The sequence below is a fragment of the Aspergillus viridinutans genome, assembly GCF_018404265.1.
Source record: "Aspergillus viridinutans IFM 47045 DNA, scaffold_2, whole genome shotgun sequence".
Lineage (NCBI taxonomy): Eukaryota > Fungi > Ascomycota > Eurotiomycetes > Eurotiales > Aspergillaceae > Aspergillus > Aspergillus viridinutans.
Window position 1 is genome coordinate 2,878,167 of NW_025091218.1, and position 18,407 is coordinate 2,896,573.

General features: G+C 50.0%; 6 protein-coding genes across 6 annotated transcripts; 5 read left to right on the top strand and 1 right to left on the bottom strand.

The window, feature by feature from the left end:
* Nucleotides 1–923: 923 nt before the first annotated feature.
* Nucleotides 924–2,497, top strand: Aspvir_004516 (BAR domain protein; the record flags this gene model as incomplete). Its single annotated transcript, XM_043267742.1, has 5 exons — nt 924–1,050; nt 1,130–1,297; nt 1,368–1,483; nt 1,548–1,828; nt 1,882–2,497. 5 exons carry the CDS (start codon nt 924–926, stop codon nt 2,495–2,497), a joined length of 1,308 nt encoding a protein of 435 aa, XP_043123677.1.
* A 1,088-nt stretch (nt 2,498–3,585) lies between these two features.
* Aspvir_004517 (putative RSC complex subunit (Sth1)) lies at nt 3,586–8,043 on the top strand (the record flags this gene model as incomplete). The annotated part of the gene is made up of 4 exons (XM_043267743.1): nt 3,586–3,651; nt 3,760–3,961; nt 4,033–7,751; nt 7,813–8,043. 4 exons carry the CDS (start codon nt 3,586–3,588, stop codon nt 8,041–8,043), a joined length of 4,218 nt encoding a protein of 1,405 aa, XP_043123678.1.
* Nucleotides 8,044–9,212: 1,169 nt separating this feature from the next.
* yop1 (putative membrane biogenesis protein (Yop1)) lies at nt 9,213–10,281 on the top strand (the record flags this gene model as incomplete). Its single annotated transcript, XM_043267744.1, has 5 exons — nt 9,213–9,266; nt 9,479–9,685; nt 9,921–9,984; nt 10,048–10,105; nt 10,164–10,281. 5 exons carry the CDS (start codon nt 9,213–9,215, stop codon nt 10,279–10,281), a joined length of 501 nt encoding a protein of 166 aa, XP_043123679.1.
* A 639-nt stretch (nt 10,282–10,920) lies between these two features.
* Aspvir_004519 (autophagy-related protein 101) lies at nt 10,921–11,728 on the bottom strand (the record flags this gene model as incomplete). The annotated part of the gene is made up of 3 exons (XM_043267745.1): nt 10,921–11,108; nt 11,177–11,512; nt 11,650–11,728. 3 exons carry the CDS (start codon nt 11,726–11,728, stop codon nt 10,921–10,923), a joined length of 603 nt encoding a protein of 200 aa, XP_043123680.1.
* An 870-nt stretch (nt 11,729–12,598) lies between these two features.
* On the top strand, nt 12,599–14,419 carry Aspvir_004520 (peroxisomal biogenesis factor 3; the record flags this gene model as incomplete). Its single annotated transcript, XM_043267746.1, has 4 exons — nt 12,599–12,756; nt 12,862–13,214; nt 13,278–13,674; nt 13,735–14,419. The coding sequence occupies 4 exons, from the start codon at nt 12,599–12,601 to the stop codon at nt 14,417–14,419; spliced, it is 1,593 nt and encodes a 530-aa protein (XP_043123681.1).
* Nucleotides 14,420–15,514: 1,095 nt separating this feature from the next.
* On the top strand, nt 15,515–17,545 carry Aspvir_004521 (putative MFS transporter; the record flags this gene model as incomplete). Its single annotated transcript, XM_043267747.1, has 10 exons — nt 15,515–15,527; nt 15,614–15,776; nt 15,839–15,996; nt 16,051–16,143; nt 16,211–16,240; nt 16,300–16,656; nt 16,709–16,762; nt 16,817–16,864; nt 16,918–17,235; nt 17,301–17,545. 10 exons carry the CDS (start codon nt 15,515–15,517, stop codon nt 17,543–17,545), a joined length of 1,479 nt encoding a protein of 492 aa, XP_043123682.1.
* Nucleotides 17,546–18,407: the final 862 nt, after the last annotated feature.

The following is an 18,407-nucleotide window of genomic DNA, read 5'->3' on the forward strand; positions in this document are numbered from 1 at the left end:
AACCTAGAAACTAAGTTTCAGATAACCAGGTTTCAGGAGTCCCAGATATCATACCTATCTGAATGGACCACATACACTCACCTTTTCCAATTAGGTGGTCGACAGCGAAGTACTCATGTGGTTCGATGGTCAATCATTGTTCCCATGATATGATGATAGTCGATAAACCACATCTAGCAAGGTATCACAAGCAGCAGTCCACTATTAATCACACTTTGGTATCACTGTATCAACTCCGCTTGTCATCCACTTCATGTGAATGTCTGAGACCGGATGAGACAATGCTGCCAAGAGGAGAGAAGGAACCAGCGGGTGGGGAGGTGAGGTTACTGATTTGTTCTGGACTCCTGGAGTTTGTACCTGGACGGTGGCGCATTCAGACAGTTGCGATTGGCACTTTTGTCACAGACTCACAATGCCATTCCTCGACCACCATGGGGAAATTAAATCCAATTAATCATTTACATTTTGCTCCTGACGAATAACGATTGTAGGGGTAGAGACTTTTATTTATTTTGATTGATTAAAATTGATAACAACATTCATTAACCCTGTTGGCGAGTGATCTGCTCTCCATTAATTCCCAAGCATTCCCACCCACGAGGACATCGTCCTGATTTCTACCTTCCCAACCTCCTGTTCTTCTGCCCCAAAACCAGTCCTATTGCCTCTCGCTCAGTGTGAATATATGCCTTAAATTCACTGAATGCCGCCATCATTCAATCCATGACTTTTGGGCTATTCCAGTTGCTATCTCTCATTGCATAAGGCCATCGCCAGAACGGACTACCCTCTGTACATCTGCAACCGCCGCATTCGGTTCCTACATAGATTAAAGGAAGCCCCATTCGCTTCCCCGTCGACGTGTCCTCCTCCACCATAACGCTTCGTCTACACCTATACTTTCTACATATTCAGCCAAGATGAACGTCAATAAAAAGCTCGACCGCTTCAAGCAATGGGCAGGCGAGAGGATGGGCGGTGAAATCAAGACTAATCTCTCCGATGACTTTAAAGCACTGGAGACCGAAATGAACGTGAAACATGAAGGTGGGCAAGATTTGCTTCCTATGGCACGGGATTTTCTCATGTTGCCTTTTGCTGACACTATTCATCTGTCACTCTCCAGGGGTCGACCGTATTCATAAATCCTTGGTTGCTTATATAAAGTCCGTCTCCAAGCGCAGCGAAGGAGATGACAAGGAGAAAACACTCCCTATAGCTCATTTGGGTAGCAGCATGGTCAGCCATGGCGAAGATTTCGATGCCAATTCCGAATATGGCCGTTGTTTGACGAGTAAGCGACCATCCTACTCCTGCTGCTTGACAAGCGATTGGTTATCTGATGTTGTTTTTCTACCGAATAGTGTTTGGCAGGGCAGAGGAGCGGATTGCTCGTGTGCAGGAAACCTATATCTCACAGGCTACTGCCACCTATCTTGAGTCCCTTGAACGATCTCTAGCCCAGATGAAAGAATACCAGGTACGGTTTCGCTCTGCATGTGTCTATCCGTTACGAATACCATGACCTCTAACTACTCGAGCAGGCTGCCCGCAAGAAGCTTGACAGCCGACGATTGGCCTACGATACGTCACTTTCTAAGATGCAGAAAGCGAAGAAAGAGGACTTTCGCGTTGAAGAAGAATTGCGTACTCAGAAGGTCAAGTACGAAGAGGCCAACGAAGACGTTTACAGGCGGATGTACGATATCAAGGATGCGGAGGTAGAAGGTGTCGTGGATTTGGCTGCATTCCTCGAAGCGCAGCTCAATTACCACGAACGGTGCCGAGAAGTACTTCTCCAAATCAAGAATGATTGGCCTGCAGAGTGAGTCAAAACTATTCGCACACGAGCTTGCTTGAAGCTGACTCGGCCCCTAGCCAATTCCAATCCCAAACGCCAAATGGTCGCCGCACCGGGCGTGCCCGTTCCAATACCGCACATTCCTACCATGAACGCTACGAGCCTCTGCATGAGGAGCTAACCAACAGTGTTGGTCCCCGACCGATCATTAGGTCAGACCGTCATACCTCGTCTGTTCCCCCAACCCTGCCCGTGAGAGAAGCGTACCCAGCGGAGACGCCTTACCAGCGACCTGTTTTGAACCGCACCTCGACTTTCGAGGGCCCTTCGCAGTTGCGGCAGCTGCAGCCGTCTGGTTCATCTTCGTGGCAGTCCCGGGCGACCAGTGAAAATTTCATCTCCCGCAGAGATAGCTCTCAACCTCGACCTGTCAGCATGATGCCAGATAATCCGTACACTGATCTTTATGAGGAATCCACTGCGCACGTTAATTCCCATTCCGACGTGTTCTGCCAGGGACGTTTGAGTCCTTCCTCGTACGGGAATGCTATTTCCAGAAGAGCTAGCTCGGGGACCTTGAACAGTTCCGCATTGAACAAGAAAGCTCCTCCGCCTCCCCCGCCTTCGCGAGCAAAGAAGCCTCCTCCGCCGCCCCCGACGAAACGGCCGATGCTGTCTGTGGGCGATGTGTAAACAATGCCATGCACTTTCTAGGACTGTTAGGGGATCTTTGGTTGTCGTTCGAATTATCAACAGAGTCACACTTGGCACAGGCGTTCCGTTCATTCTGCCCACGAAAAATTTTTGATACTTCCACTGCTACGCTGCTGGAAAGCGTTGCGTCGTAGTAGTCGCTCACTCGGATGAGACTGGGGATTTCTAGCTTCATCTTTGGATTGTTTTGCGGATTCGAGGAGACCGAAGACGTTTCATCGCTGTACGCACTGTTCCTCAAGGCCAGCAGCGCTGGACGCCGACCTTGTACTATACAGTGGTATAGTCAGACTGAAACAATCGGGACAAGGGATGGTACCTAATTATTATCAGGGTATTGCTTCTATGGATAGTCCTTAATTGTATTCTGTTGGCGCTCTGTACCTAGTATTCTCTTCTGTACCTCTTAGATAAAGTCCGTTTATTGTGATTGGCGGCGGATAGTGCCGCCAAGACTGAAAGCGGCCGGCAGCTGAGTCAGAAAGCATCACGTGATACAACACGAAATCTTCTTCCAACGTCTCGCCGCCTGCCTCTCTCTGTTACAAGGCACAGGCTGAGCACCGCCAGTTTCCCCGACCAGCACGGAAAGTCGCGACACTTCCGTCCCCTTCATCTCCATTTCATCCATACAGGCCTTCAACGCGCCTTTTTTAACGGCCCCCCTTCACTTGAGGTCATTTTTTACCCCTTCCACCATTGTGTTTGAGCCTCCCCCCACCCTGTTGCTCGCCTTCGCTTTGTCGCCTACCGCCCGGTGGTCACCCCGATCCAGGCCAAACATCACAAAACCTGTCGCAACTTATTAGATGTAGGTCGCTCTCAGTCGCATTCATCGACAGAAGGAGTTTTCTTTCACCACACATTAGCCAATTCGCGCTTTCGGTCGCTCCACAGGCGCGAATTGTCATTTTCTGTTTCCAGTCCCTTCCCCCTACGTGTCTCTTCACAATTCCGTCGCGGGTCTTGTCGCGGTTCAAGTCGTCCAAATACCGTCCTTGTCCTGCTTATGAAGTAAGACATCGATTACGCGCTTGAATATGGCTTCACTCCAGTCAGCGCCCAATATGGCGGCTGGAAACATGAGCCTGCCGCCAAATTTGACGCAGCAGCATATTCAAGAAGTCCTCCAGGTACAGTGTTTTCGCCCCTCTCATGATCGAAAATTACGAATCTTGATTATACTTTCATGCCTTCGTGTCTTCGGTATTCAAATAGGATCGCCTCTAACTTTTTCTTAGAAATTCAAGCAGATGCAGGAACAGGGTGTTCGCCACGACGACCCTGAATACCTCAAAGCTCACAACCTACTTGCTGCTGTCCAGCGACAGCAAGTATACCAAAAGCAAAGACAGTTTGCACAGCAGCAACTTCAGGCTCAACATCGTCAACAGCAGTTGAACGGCGCGACTCCGGAGTCTGCCGCTGCAAATGGTATCAATGGTTAGTTCACCCTAAAAGCTCTATACTCCAGCTTTGCTTTCCTCTTTACTGACCTTCCTTTCCCCACTTAGGTCGGAATGGCCCCATCCCCTCGTCAGGTCCCACCCAAGATGCCTCAACGCCGGCTGGCGCTCAATCGCAACCTGCCAATCCTGCTGCTGCTCAAAAGGGTGCACCTGTCGCCAGTGGAAGTTTCTCTGCGGAGCAGCTTACAACTCTCAGAAATCAGATTCTGGCCTTCAAGTTGCTCTCCAAGAATCTCACAATACCACCCCGCGTCCAACAGCAGCTTTTTGCCTCCAAAAAGGCTCAGACTCCTACTCCCTCGGATGGTATCGCGAGCGCTGAGAGCGTCTTAGAAAGCGTGACTCAGGCCAAGTCGGAGCAGCCCACCCCGGATGTAGCGCCACAGTCCAAGGATTTCTATGAAACATTTCAGTCCCCCTATGAGCTCTTCCCTAAAAGCGTCGGCTTCACTGATCATGCTTCTCGCGCCAACCGCCTGCGCATTCCTGCTCTGATGCCACCCGGCATTGACCTGGAGCAGGTGCGTGAGGACCGTGAGATGATCCTCTACAACAAGATCAATGCGCGAAAGGCCGAGCTCGCTGAGCTTCCTGCAAATCTTGGTGTGTGGGACACGAGCAAGAGTGATACACCCATCGGTGATGACTCGCTGAAGCTTAAGGCATTGATCGAGTACAAGATGCTTCATCTTCTGCCCAAGCAGAGGCTTTTCCGCAAACAGATCCAGAATGAAATGTTCCACTTCGATAATCTCGGCATGACTGCCAATCGATCTAGCCACCGTCGCATGAAGAAGCAGTCCCTTCGTGAAGCCCGAATCACTGAGAAGTTGGAGAAGCAGCAACGCGATGCTCGCGAGACTCGGGAGAAGAAGAAACAATACGATCAACTACAAGCCATTTTGAACCATGGCGCCGAGTTGCAGAACGCTGCTAATCAGCAGCGCACGCGTATGCAGAAGCTTGGTCGCATGATGCTTCAGCACCACCAGCATATGGAGCGTGAAGAGCAGAAACGTGTCGAACGTACTGCCAAACAACGTCTTCAGGCCCTAAAGGCCAACGATGAAGAGACTTACATGAAGCTTCTGGGACAGGCCAAAGATTCGCGTATCTCTCACCTCCTCAAACAGACCGATGGCTTCCTCAAACAACTTGCTGCCTCGGTCAGGGAGCAGCAACGTAGCCAAGCTGAACGATATGGGGAAGATGAGCAGCTCTTCGAAGAAGAGGATGAAGAGGATATCGTATCCGATGACGACGAAGAGGGCGGCCGACGGAAGATTGACTATTATGCTGTCGCTCACCGTATCAAGGAAGAGGTCACCGAACAGCCTAACATTCTTGTTGGCGGTACCCTCAAGGAGTACCAGATAAAGGGTCTGCAGTGGATGATTTCGCTCTACAACAACAACCTGAATGGTATTTTGGCGGACGAGATGGGTCTTGGAAAGACTATTCAAACCATCAGTTTGATCACATACATTATTGAGAAGAAGAAGAACAACGGCCCCTTCTTGGTTATCGTGCCTCTCAGCACTCTGACAAACTGGAATCTGGAATTCGAAAAGTGGGCGCCAACTGTCTCCAGGGTTGTCTACAAGGGCCCCCCCAATGCGCGCAAACAGCAGCAGCAGCAACTCCGCTGGGGTAACTTTCAAGTTCTGTTGACCACATACGAATACATCATCAAGGACCGCCCAGTCTTGAGCAAGATCAAGTGGACTCACATGATTGTTGACGAAGGTCACCGTATGAAGAACACACAGTCTAAGCTGAGTAGCACTTTATCTCAGTACTACACCAGCCGCTATCGTCTGATTTTGACTGGTACCCCCTTGCAAAATAATCTTCCCGAGTTGTGGGCGCTGCTTAACTTCGTCTTGCCAAACATCTTCAAATCTGTCAAATCGTTCGATGAGTGGTTCAACACGCCCTTTGCAAATACTGGAGGTCAGGACCGCATGGAACTCTCCGAAGAAGAACAGCTACTGGTCATTCGTCGTTTGCACAAGGTTCTTCGGCCCTTCCTGCTTAGACGTCTGAAGAAAGATGTCGAGAAGGATCTGCCTGATAAGCAAGAACGTGTCATCAAATGTCGCTTTTCTGCTCTGCAAGCGAGGCTGTACAAACAGCTGGTTACGCACAATAAGATGGTTGTCAGTGACGGCAAAGGAGGCAAGACTGGCATGCGCGGTTTGAGCAACATGCTGATGCAGTTGAGAAAATTGTGCAATCATCCATTCGTTTTCGAGCCCGTTGAGGATCAAATGAATCCTGGGCGTGGAACCAACGATCTCATTTGGCGAACCGCAGGCAAATTTGAGCTTTTGGATAGGATCCTCCCGAAGTTCAAGGCCACGGGTCACCGCGTCTTGATGTTCTTCCAGATGACTCAGATCATGAACATCATGGAGGATTTCCTTCGCCTCCGGGGTATGAAATACCTTCGTCTTGATGGTTCAACCAAGTCAGATGATCGTTCGGACCTGCTGAAGCTGTTCAATGCGCCCGGCTCGGACTATTTCTGTTTCTTGCTCTCGACGCGTGCCGGTGGTCTCGGTCTCAACCTGCAGACTGCAGACACTGTCATCATCTTCGATTCGGACTGGAATCCTCACCAAGATTTGCAAGCTCAGGATCGTGCTCACCGTATCGGTCAGAAGAACGAGGTTCGCATCCTGCGTCTGATCAGCTCAAATTCAGTTGAAGAGAAGATTCTTGAACGTGCGCAGTTCAAGCTTGACATGGATGGCAAGGTCATTCAGGCTGGAAAGTTTGACAACAAGTCCACAAACGAAGAGCGAGATGCGCTCCTTCGAACGCTACTCGAAACTGCCGAGGCTGCTGACCAGCTTGGTGAGCAAGACGAAATGGACGACGACGACCTGAACGACATCATGGCTCGCTCTGACGACGAGCTGATTACTTTCCAGCGCATTGACAAGGAACGCCAGAAGAACGATGCTTATGGTCCTGGCCATCGGTATCCCCGTCTCATGGGAGAAGACGAACTCCCGGATATTTATCTTGCCGACGAAAACCCCGTTCAAGAAGAAGTTGATATTGAGGTTAAAGGTCGTGGAGCTCGTGAACGCAAGATTACCCGCTACGACGATGGTCTTACCGAAGAACAGTGGCTCATGGCCGTGGATGCCGAGGATGACTCGATCGAGAATGCTATCGCCCGAAAGGAAGCGAGAGTCGAGCGTCGCCGGATCAATAAGGAGAAGCGTCAGAAGAGAGCCATGGGCGTTGAGTCCTCGCCAGAGCCATCGCGTGAGAGTTCCGAGACCCCGCAACCCAAGAAGCGTGGTCGTAGGGGTCCTGCGCCTAAACGCAAGGCGGAGGAGCCCGTTGAGGAAACCCCGCAACCGAAGCGCAAGAGAGGCAGACAACCAAAACCTGTGGAAACCTTGAGTAGCGAGGACCGGGCCACGCTCCAGCGGATCCTCAACACCGCATACCAGGCGCTGATGGATATGGAACAAGAGCTCCCAGCGGATTCATCCGACAGCGAGGATGGGCCGGTTACGCGCTCGATCATAGAGCCATTCATGAAGCCACCTCCTAAATCACAGTATCCCGACTATTACCTGATCATTCAGAATCCAATCGCCATGGAGATGATCAGAAAGAAGATAAACCGCGAGGAATATCAGAATCTAAGGGACTTCCGCAATGACATCCACCTCCTGTGTCAGAATGCGAGGACCTACAATGAAGATGGAAGCATCCTGTTCCAGGATGCCAACGATATTGAAGTAAGTTTATCTTCTGTCATTTTACTTGTTTTTGCTTCATAGATTTCTGACTGAGAGACAGGCGAAATGTGTCGAGGTGCTGAGGAAAGAAACCGAGGACTACCCACAGTTTGCCGATTTCGACGACTCTCTGTCATCAGCAGGCAATGATGTCTCTGTTGCTCCCGCACTGTCTGCAGGGACGCCTGCCGCTGCCACTCCGACGCAACCAAAGTTGAAACTCACGTTCAACAATAGCAACCGGGATAGTGCGGGAATCGCAAATGGCGGCCCTGACTCGGAAGACTCATGATGCCAACCAATGAGGTCAAGTTAGGTTTATGACAGGGCATTATTGTCTGCTTTTCACGTCCGCTGACGTCGCAAGCGGAGATATGATTTCCATATTTTTCGGTCTGATGCTGCCTGCGATTTTTTTTCCCTTGACATGTATTCCTCTAGCTCCGGATTCTTTCATCTTCATATCCCGCTTCTGGGAGGCGTTTTGTGATTTGGTGGCTCGTGATGGACGTTGGTTGAGGGCGCAAGGCTTCGTTAAATCAAGACGAGCGACTCGTCTTGTTTATTATCTCCTTTTCTTATTCTACCCCTTGTGTTATGCCATTTTGAAATGTCTTCTGGGCGGAAATTGTCCTGCTTCAGTGTTTCTCATTTCAGTTTGTTGACTACTTCCGCTCTCCGCAAAGAACAAGGCTTGTCTTGGAACAACTCGAGGCATTTCTGCTGTAATCAACGATCAACGAGGGTTGGTGATAAATGAATATTCCCAATGCTTGACTCTTCTACTATTATTTGTTGTAGGTAATCTTCCGATCAGTTGCCTCTTGGGCTGCTGGTCGCCTTACATGTCACTGCCTATTCAAAGCATACACCAAGCTGTAGTATTCACTGTTAGACCTGCTCACACGAAGAGACCCTGTGTCTATGAGTGATTCTCGCCTAGTAACTACCCTAACTACCCCAGTCAACAATGGCATTGTACTTAGTTTTGTCCATATGTCTTGTATCATATGCGCTTTGAAATTGATACATTGTTAGCACTCTTCCAGGTGGGTCTTTTCCCCTTGAGATTGCAGGGACATATAAAGCCTCTGTAGTTTATGAATGGCTTAGGTCATTACGGATCTGGTCTGTAAGTGCTTGCTAACATACTACAACATGCTACAAGGTGCTTTGTGTAGAGTAAACAAGCTATTCTACCATGATGCCTCGCACGTCATCTGTCACTTGCTTGGACTCGACGTCACTCAATCACGTGACACACCGCACCGTCATGCACCATTCTGCGTCCTTCTCTTAACCGCCAGCTCGACCCTTTCGAATCTCTTGGGCTGTGATAACAATCTTCCCTTGCTGTCTTCTCTTTACTTCTTCATCTTTATATTCAGTCCACGTCAGGCAGACCTTACTACTACCTTTACTACCTTGTACTAGCATTAAACCAATTGAGATCCAGCAGAAATGGCTTCCTTCCAGGATCGTGCTCAGCACACCATAGCCCAGCTTGACAAGGAGGTAAGTAGATGGTTATTGTGCGTCAGCTTTGTTAGTGTCTTTGGCGATGATAGATTCAACACGCCTTTCAACTACTTTTACTTCCACATCCTTTGTCCAGGCCTTGCCTTTCCTTTTCTTCAGGGATCTCTCTGTTTAAACAGAAAGTCGAAAATGCAAAGAAATAAGGAAAAGCCACTAACCCTTGATTTGTTTGTGGGGTGATATTATAGCTCTCCAAGTACCCTGTCCTCAACAACCTGGAGCGCCAGACCTCCGTTCCTAAGGTCTATGTCATCCTCGGCCTGGTCGGAATCTACACCTTCCTGGTCTTCTTCAACATCGCTGGCGAGTTCCTCGTCAACTTTGCCGGTTTCCTGATTCCTGGCTACTACTCTCTCAATGCCGTGTTCACCTCTGGCAAGGCAGATGATACTCAGGTGAGTTTTCCCGCTGCCTAGCGCCTGTAATTAATAGACTGAACGATTGTGGCTGACTGTCTTCTGATCGCTGCAGTGGTTGACGGTATGTGCTTGTGATCGTGAACCCCAATCGTACCTTGGGAGGCGGATACGATCTCCCCCGCGCCTGCTAGGGAACAGCCTAGGCTGTTTTCATAGCACGTGATGCACTATCATCAGCGATTGGAGACTGACTTGACCGTGTGAATTATAGTACTGGGTTGTTTACGCCTTCCTGACTGTTGTTGAGAGCGCCATCAACGCTGCCTACTGGTTCCGTAAGTTTATGCAATTTGTTACTTTCTTCCAATCGTGGAGCTTTTGCTAATTCGTCAAAACAGCCTTCTACTACATCTTCAAGTTCGTCCTCATTCTGTGGATGTCTCTGCCCCAGACCAAGTATGTTTGCCTCGGTAGACGCGAAGCCTATGGAAACATGCTAACTCGTCATCTACAGCGGTGCTCAAGTTGTCTTCCACTCTTTCCTCCAGCCTGTGCTGGGCCGCTTCTTCGCTAGCGGATCTACCTCAGCCAACCTCCGTGCTCAGGCCGATGCCGCCTCCAAGTCGCAGTAAATGCATCGCTAAGAATCGGTATTAGCATATAGAGTCTCTCGCGGCTTGCGAAAGACAAGCCGCGAAAGAAAACATCGATTCTTGCCTTGTCAGGCCTATGGCCTGCGCGGCGCAATCCGAAAGTCGAGTTGTCGGAGTGAGCGGAGAAGTAGTGGGTTAAGGTATCGGGGTCGAGGTGGGAGAGCGGGGCGGTGTCATTCTACTTCTTGTTTTCACTTGCCGTGATCGGAGGAGTAGAATGGTGGAGGTTGCTTTTGTTGAAAAAGGACAGGACATGGCTATACTTATCCTTGGATGAAATTATATCTAACGCGATCATGCCTCTTTGGGTAATTGAGCAGTATCTTTGGCCATTCCTCATACCGGTCCTTTGTTTTCATGCATGCATTCGTAAGGTCCAATGATGCCTCCATGATGGCTTTCGCAAAAATGAGCTTAATGTCGCGATGACGTAGGTGATGTACATTTATATCCGAACGACCAGCCGCAAAAGAAAAAATATCACCCAACCGACTCCGCAACTCCAGGCGCGGCGCGACGATCCATTAGGAGAGTCGATCTTGATCCACGCAGGTACCGTAGACCAGCGGATACCTGCATGGAGATCTGGCGATAAGGAAGCCAAGTCAATGCAGTATCTCAGTACAAGCCGAACCGGTTCTGCCAGCCGTCCGAGCGGGGATTCAGTACGATTCGATAGGGGAAGGGATTAGAGTCGCTGGTGGTGATCGGCGGGATGTGATCTTTATCCCGGTTGACGACCGCGAGGATCTTCAGCGCAGCCTTTTGGAGCATGTTCTCCATCGCCTTCCGGACTTTGGCGCGTTCTGGTTGGGGATAATCAGTCTAAACTCTCTTCTCCTGTAGCAATGCCATCGGTTTTATAAGTAGATACCTGATTCCGTCCGAGGCGTCGCGATCGTCACGTCTAGATTCCACACCTCCCAGCATACCTCTTCTTCTCCCTTGCCCGCTAGCCCGCTGAACCACGCCCCGGAGCGTTTGCGCTTCTTCTCGTAGAACTCGACCGCGATGCGACCGCGGACGCCGCCGCCGCCTTCATGGGTACTGGTAGCGGAAGTGTGTTGGCGGACCAGGGCGCTGATGCGGGATTCGATCAGGGTTTCGAGCTCGACGTCGTCGATGGCGGGGAGGGTGAAGTCAAGAACGTCGAAGGTTGTCGGCCGAATTGATGGGAAGTAACGGTGGAAGAAGATGAGGTTGAGGACGCCTGGTTCGGACAGAGTGATGTCAGCTGAGCGCTGGGCAGGAGTGTTTTCATGGAATTGGTGACAACACGACTGCTGTCAACAGAGGATAGAGAATATATATAATAATATGGCAAGCCAATATCAATGATTCACAGACCTTTTAATACATCCCTCACGGTGGTTGTGTCTGCGAAGATCTCCAGGAAGTACTCTGGAGGGGTCCTGCGGGGCTCCATCCTCGCAGGGGTCGTACGGTATCAAGGAGAGATATGTCTTAGCTACCGACACTGCCTTGCTTCTTTGCTGCGAAAGGGAGCAAGCAATAAGAATAAAAATATGAATGACCCAGGTATGAAGGCAAGCTGTTAAGCTTGTACCACGGAGACCAGTCCCGATTCAATGACTTGGATGTGGGGGAAAGCAGGGTAGGTGGATGATGCCGGTATGAGAGGGGGAATGACTTAGGGTAGATAGACAGGTAGTTATTTGCAGTTGAGACTTTCAGGAACACGATAAGCTCAGGTCGAATGACTTTGCGAGGAAAATAAGCATGATGTGGTCCATGAGAGCAGAGTGTTTGCAGACGACTAAGAAGGGATGTAGAAGGATCAAAGAGGGAGAGTGACATCTATACCCAAGGTACAGTCCGTTGGCTATCTACGGAGCAGTAGAGGGAGATCTCCGCCGATACAATGCGGCAACGGGACTACTGAAGAATCAGGTTCTATAATTGTCATTGGATAGCTGTAGATGTAGACATTATCTGATTAACTGATGGAGTAATGTAGCAAGGCATATGAATCTTAATGCAATTATGACCTAGATGAGGATCGTCGGCGACTCATCCATTCTTGACCTGGTCCTCATCCGGGCGCTGTTCACGGTGTCGGCCGTTACTGTTGTCTCTCACTCACTCTAGCCGAGGCCTGCTGTTCTCTCAGTCTTGGGTTCCCCAACCAACAGCTCCTGTGTCTCGGTTGCTCCAACTTACAACTATCAAGACATCATTTTGATGAATTTTTCCGCTTCCTTGCAATCTCATGATATGTAATGCACTATTTTGAATGATTTGACTTTTCATTGCTCTTCCGTCATCTAGCTCTATCATGATTGGAGCTACTAGGCGCTGGTTCCGACGCAATCGCAAAGGTCTCGCGATCGGGGCCGGCATTATTGGAGCTGGCTATCTCGCGGGACAATATGTGCTGTCGAAAATAACAGAGGCACGGGAGCGGATGAGCAGCGATCGAATCGCCCGGGAAAAGTATGTTACCTTTTTGAGTCCCTCTCGGTCTTTTGGCGAAATGAGATGGACAAAAAATCCATCCGCTCGCGTGCTCGGCTTTGGTGACTGACTGATTCTGTCTAGTTTACGGCGACGTTTTGAACAGAATCAGACGGACTGTACCTATACTGTTCTGGCCCTCTTGCCGACCGCGGCGGAAGGTATCCTCGAAGCCCTTCCTGTGGAGGAGTTGACGAAAGAATTGCAAAAGAAGCGGGCGGAGAGATTGGCTCGGCTCCAGACTGGTGAGGGGACTGTGTCAGACCTGAGCTCGGTGTCACCCAGTGCGGCCGATGATGATCGAAGGAGCCTCTCAAGCTTCCAGAGCGATGGGTTTGTCCGCACAAGTCAATCAGGAGAACCAGCAATCGATGGCGAAGGGCCGGCGCGGGTAAAGCGGAACAAGACTCAGCTCTGGAACGAGGTCAAGATCACTTGTACGTCGTCTTTTCTCCTATAAGACTGGCTAAGACGGGCTAGAGCTAATGCTGAAACTGCAGCTGTCACCAGATCGTTTACTCTCATCTACACCTTGTCCTTACTAACCATTTTCACCCGAATCCAACTCAACCTTCTTGGTCGGAGAAATTATCTATCCAGCGTGATCTCCCTGGCTACTCCTCCAGCAAATGCCTCCACGATCAAACTTGAGGATCATGATGACGATGACCTGACTCAGACTCTGGGGAATGATTTCGAGACAAACCGACGATATCTTGCATTCAGCTGGTGGTTGCTCCATCGTGGCTGGAAGGACCTGATGAACGAGGTTCAGGCTGCGGTCACAGATGCGTTTGGCTCTTTGAACCCCCGGGAAGATATTTCTGTGGGGAGGCTGTCGGAATTGACTCTGGACATCCGCAAGAAGGTGGAAGGCAACACTCCGGAGGATAGAAGGTACGTCCGGCCACAGTTTCATCATAAGATAAGGTTGCTGTGCTGACTCCCCAGGTATAGAAGCCGAAGATGGCTGTCCTATCTGCTCCCTCCTCGTGAAGAGGAGGAACATTTGTTGGAGGAGTCGGGAGTTGCGGGGGTGACTGAACCCTCGACATCTCAGTCAGCCTCGACTCTGCGACACCTTCTTGATGAGACGGCCGACCTGATTGAATCGCCAACCTTTGGTCGCGTCTTGCAAGCCCTCAACGATGAATGCTTTGACTTGTTGATGCAAAATTGCATCAAGGAAGCATTCCAGTCGTCGCCACAAGCGTCCGACAGCGTACCACAATCATTCACCTCGGTTGCCACAGTTGTCCCACAGGTGAAGACAGTGGATCTCAAGACGAAGCTCGCGAATGTACTGGCTGTGATGGCACGGCAGGCGCATGTTATTGGCAACGGCACAAATCCGCCCAACATGTATCTTACCGCCATGGATCAGAATGTCAGGAATCTGGAAGCCTTCGCAGCCGTCATCTACAGCTCGAACTTTGACTTCAAGCCGCCAGGCGCGGAGCAGAAAGCGGAACAATCCGCTGCCGAAAGAGAACGCCCTGATACGCCTTCCACGGCCCCGGTGATGGTGGACAAGGATGATACCCGAGATTTGGTCCAAGCTGGTCCAAGCGCAGTCGCTGAGGACAACTCGGCTTTCGAAAAGGCATGGGGCAAGGCAGTGGAGGAGGTCTCGAGCGAGTGAGCTGCTTCAACTGTGGAAGACGGCTTGGCTTCCCTAGTGCCCATTTATCCATCACTTAGTCTTCTCGATGGTTCCTTCTCGGCTTATATATCTCGCATAGCGTCAATCCTGGAGATTTCAAGCTGTGTTGATTGTATGATTACCGACCGATATCAATCTAGAATACCTGGCGTTGGTTTTCAGCTGCTTGTCGTTTTCTAACACCCTGCGTAGATTGTGTATGTCCACTAGAGTGGCCATCGACCATTCAGTTTTCCCGTTGGCAGTGGGCCTAGCATTGCAAGTTGACAGAACGACTCCTTTGCGAGGAGTTTATCTATTGCCCCAATACCATCAATGTCCGCCAACCCGATACTATGCGGAATTGAATGCTATTCAAATCATCAGTTTGGTCGATGATCCAAGCAGCAATACAACCTCATCTAGTAGATGCTGCTAGAAACCAAATTATAGTTTTTTAAGCCATGGTTTATGGAGTTACATTTATAAGAATACTGGATAAACGGTATACCCCCATTCTACAAGAGCCAACCTCTACTCCGTACTGCGGATACGATTGCGGAGATGCTCCAAAGTCCAAAGAAGAAAGCTTGGCCGGAAAATTTGCGGGGAATCGCTCGGCACTGAGGATTGCAGATTTGTCAATTGAATTATTACGTGTGGCATTCGCAAATAATAAGCGCTATCTCTGCATCGGCGGCCGCATCCACTCATCGACTCTCCTGGGCTCCTTGCTGGTGACTCCTTGGCGTTGGAGACTTGGAGTACAGTAACCTCGGCCGTGGCCGATCCCCAAAAGACAGTATCGCACGGGTTGTTCAGCCCCCGAAGATCCCTTTGTTTGTAGACTAGGATCGGATAATAGTTAGTTAGTAGATATGATCTGACAAATAGAAAGGTCTGAGTCACTGCTAATTGTCCTTGACTCGCCACGGCTGCCCAAGGTCACACCGTGCGTGCTTAGTGAGAAATAAACACGCATTATCTTCTGCGCAGCATCTGTTTCTTGCTTCTTTTCCCCCTCTGTCGTGTCAGCTTACAGTAACAGCCTTTGCCAAGGGGTAGGGGAATAATTGCGCCCTGAAATCATTAAATATGGCTTTAAAAAGTGTGTCTCCTCGATACTGTTTCTCTTCGTTTACGAGACAGCACTCCCTAGCGAAATAGACTGCTAACCCCTCATTGCATACATAGGCGTCTCCGAAACAGATAATGGCAAGGCCGAGGGCGAGATCTATACCGTGTCCGCAGGCCTCCCTCCGCTCACCACCACTACAGAGCGCAAGTTGATGGCCAAGATTGACTGGCATATCGTGCCGTGCCTGTGTGTCATGTACTTGCTCGCATTTCTGGACCGGTATGCAATCCTCAAACCCCTTGCTCCGTGTATGAACTGACATCTGTAATGCGCCCTCACAGAGTCAACATCAGCAATGCCGCAATTCTCGGGCTGCAGAAAGATCTGAATATCGAAAATACCAAGTACAACACTGCTTTGACCATCTTCTTCGTACCGTACGTCCTGTTCGAGATTCCCTCCAACATATTGCTGAAGAAGCTGAAGCCCCATGTATGGTGTATGTACTTCGTCTTGTTGTGCGATAGGGAACAGAACTGCTGACATACCGCAGTATCATTATGCATGTTCTTATTTGGGTTTGTGACGATCTGTCAAGGATTGGTTTCGAGCTGGGGGGGCTTGATGACCACTCGCTGGTTCCTTGGTATTTATCCCATCGCAGAATATAGATATACGTGCCGGTTGAATGGGACCTAACGTATATGACATAGGCATGTTTGAGACGGGAATGTTCCCTGGGTGTAAGTCTGTTTCCTCAGAGAACGATTGGCCTAGTCAATAACCAATCGCGACGTGGCAGGCTTCTATCTGCTGGGAATGTGGTATAAGCGCAGCGAGGCTCAGAAACGATTCAGCTTCTTCTTTAGCTCCACCACCCTAGCAGGCGCGTTCGGTGGTCTTCTCGCCAGTGGTCTTGGAGAAATGGCCGGGATTCGAGGCTACAATGGCTGGCGATGGGTCTTCATCATCGAAGGCGTCCTCACCTGCGTTGTTTCGCTTGTCTGGTTCTTCGTGCTTCCAGACTTCCCGGAAGACGTCAAGTGGTTGAATGACGAAGAGCGAGAGTTCATTCGTGCGAAGCTTGCAAAAGACGTCGGCGCCGCTGGCAGAGATGTCAAGCTAACCGTGCGTGATGTGCTGGCTGTCTTTAAGGACTGTGAGTGGTGCACCAGTCTTCTGGTTTTGCGTTTCGCTAAATATGTTCTTAGATAAGATTTTCATTGGCGGCTTGATGTATTTCGGCCAGATTGTCACGGCATACGGTGAGCTGGACTCGACATGGCTCTTGGATGAGTTCCGTTCTTAACAGCGTGCAGGATACGCGTATTTCGCCCCGACTATCATCAAAACTTATGGCTACTCCCGTATGTGTCGTGAGGTTTCTGCGAGTATTAGCTCTGCTGACGTCTGCTACCAGCGATCAAAACCCAACTCTACTCAGTGGCCCCATGGGCAGCCGCGTTCGGCTTCTCCATGTTGATTGCCACCCTTTCTGATACGTTCAGACACCGCTACATTTTTGCTATGATCCCCATGTTGATTGCCATGGGCGGCTTTGGGATCCTGCTGAATGTTCACGGCGTGGCTCACCGGCATGTCCAGTATGGGGCGCTCTTCATGGTGACTGGTGGTTGCTACAGCTCAATGGCCGTCGTCGTATGTTGGTACGCCATGAACCTGAGTGGACACCGTCGCCGGGGTGTGGGAACAGCATGGCAGATCGGATTCGGTAACAGTAAGTTGCAATTTCTGCAATACCCTCGACATGTAAGAGGGGTGATAGCTGACAAGTATAACCAGTTGGTGGTATCATTTCTACCTATTCCTTCCTGGCGAAGGACGCACCCCTGTACCGGAATGGGTATATCATCAGTCTTTCCTTCCTCTGCTTCTCCGCAGCATGCTGTACCGCTTATCTTGCAGCGGTCTGGTACGACAACCGGAAGCGTGATCGCGCCATGGCCAACGGTGCTACCGTTGAGCTTACGGAGGAGGAGCAAGAACAGCTGGGTGATCTTGCACCCAATTACCGCTATACCTATTGACATGTTCTGAAGGTATTTGAAAGTAGGGTTAGGGCTTCCTATCAACGCTTGCATGGAGCCACGAACGTTTTGAATATCTCGTTGGATAGACAAATATTTACGTCATGACATGAACTATACTCTTATGATCGATGTCAGTTCGCCACTACACATCCGCAACAGTTTCAGTAAGTGTAGATATACTGAGAGATAGACACAGCAAAAGTAATAGTCATGTCTTAACATCTGATCAAGTACTACGTACCTTGACTAAACGTTGATGGTCCTGCATTCAATGGTAAACAGATCCGGCTGACGTAATATGAGCTCGGTAAAGAGAGCCACCTCAGTGCAACCTTGACGAGCCAATCAGAAGGGCCTCGCCACTAGCGAGCCCTTAGTCGCATACTCTGCTGAGTCAGCCACAGCGCACACAAAGAGCTTCTCCGCCGCAGCTCTCCATCCTTCTTGCAACCATCTTCTCATCCTCGCAGCAGTGTGAGTATTGAACCCCCCCCTCACCTTCAAGACTTTCATCTTCAGGCAATTGACTGACCAGCTTCAGTCTCGAACCATCTACGAAGATGAGAGCCAAGTGGAGAAAGAAGCGCGTTCGTCGCCTTAAGCGAAAGAGAAGAAAGATGAGAGCCAGATCGTGAGTTTCCCCCTTCATCACCATCACCAATCGAAGCGATGGGAAATCAATTAGATCTGGCCTGATGCTAATCCCCTCTGCAGGAAATAAACGTCTCGCCCACTCCATCTCGGTTCTTCATGTCGATGCTCAAGTTGAACGCCGAACATGATATTTCGACGACGTTACGATGATGATTTCTTGTTATGATCGTTCCGTGGTCCAGCCTCTCCAATGGGTACCTGTCTG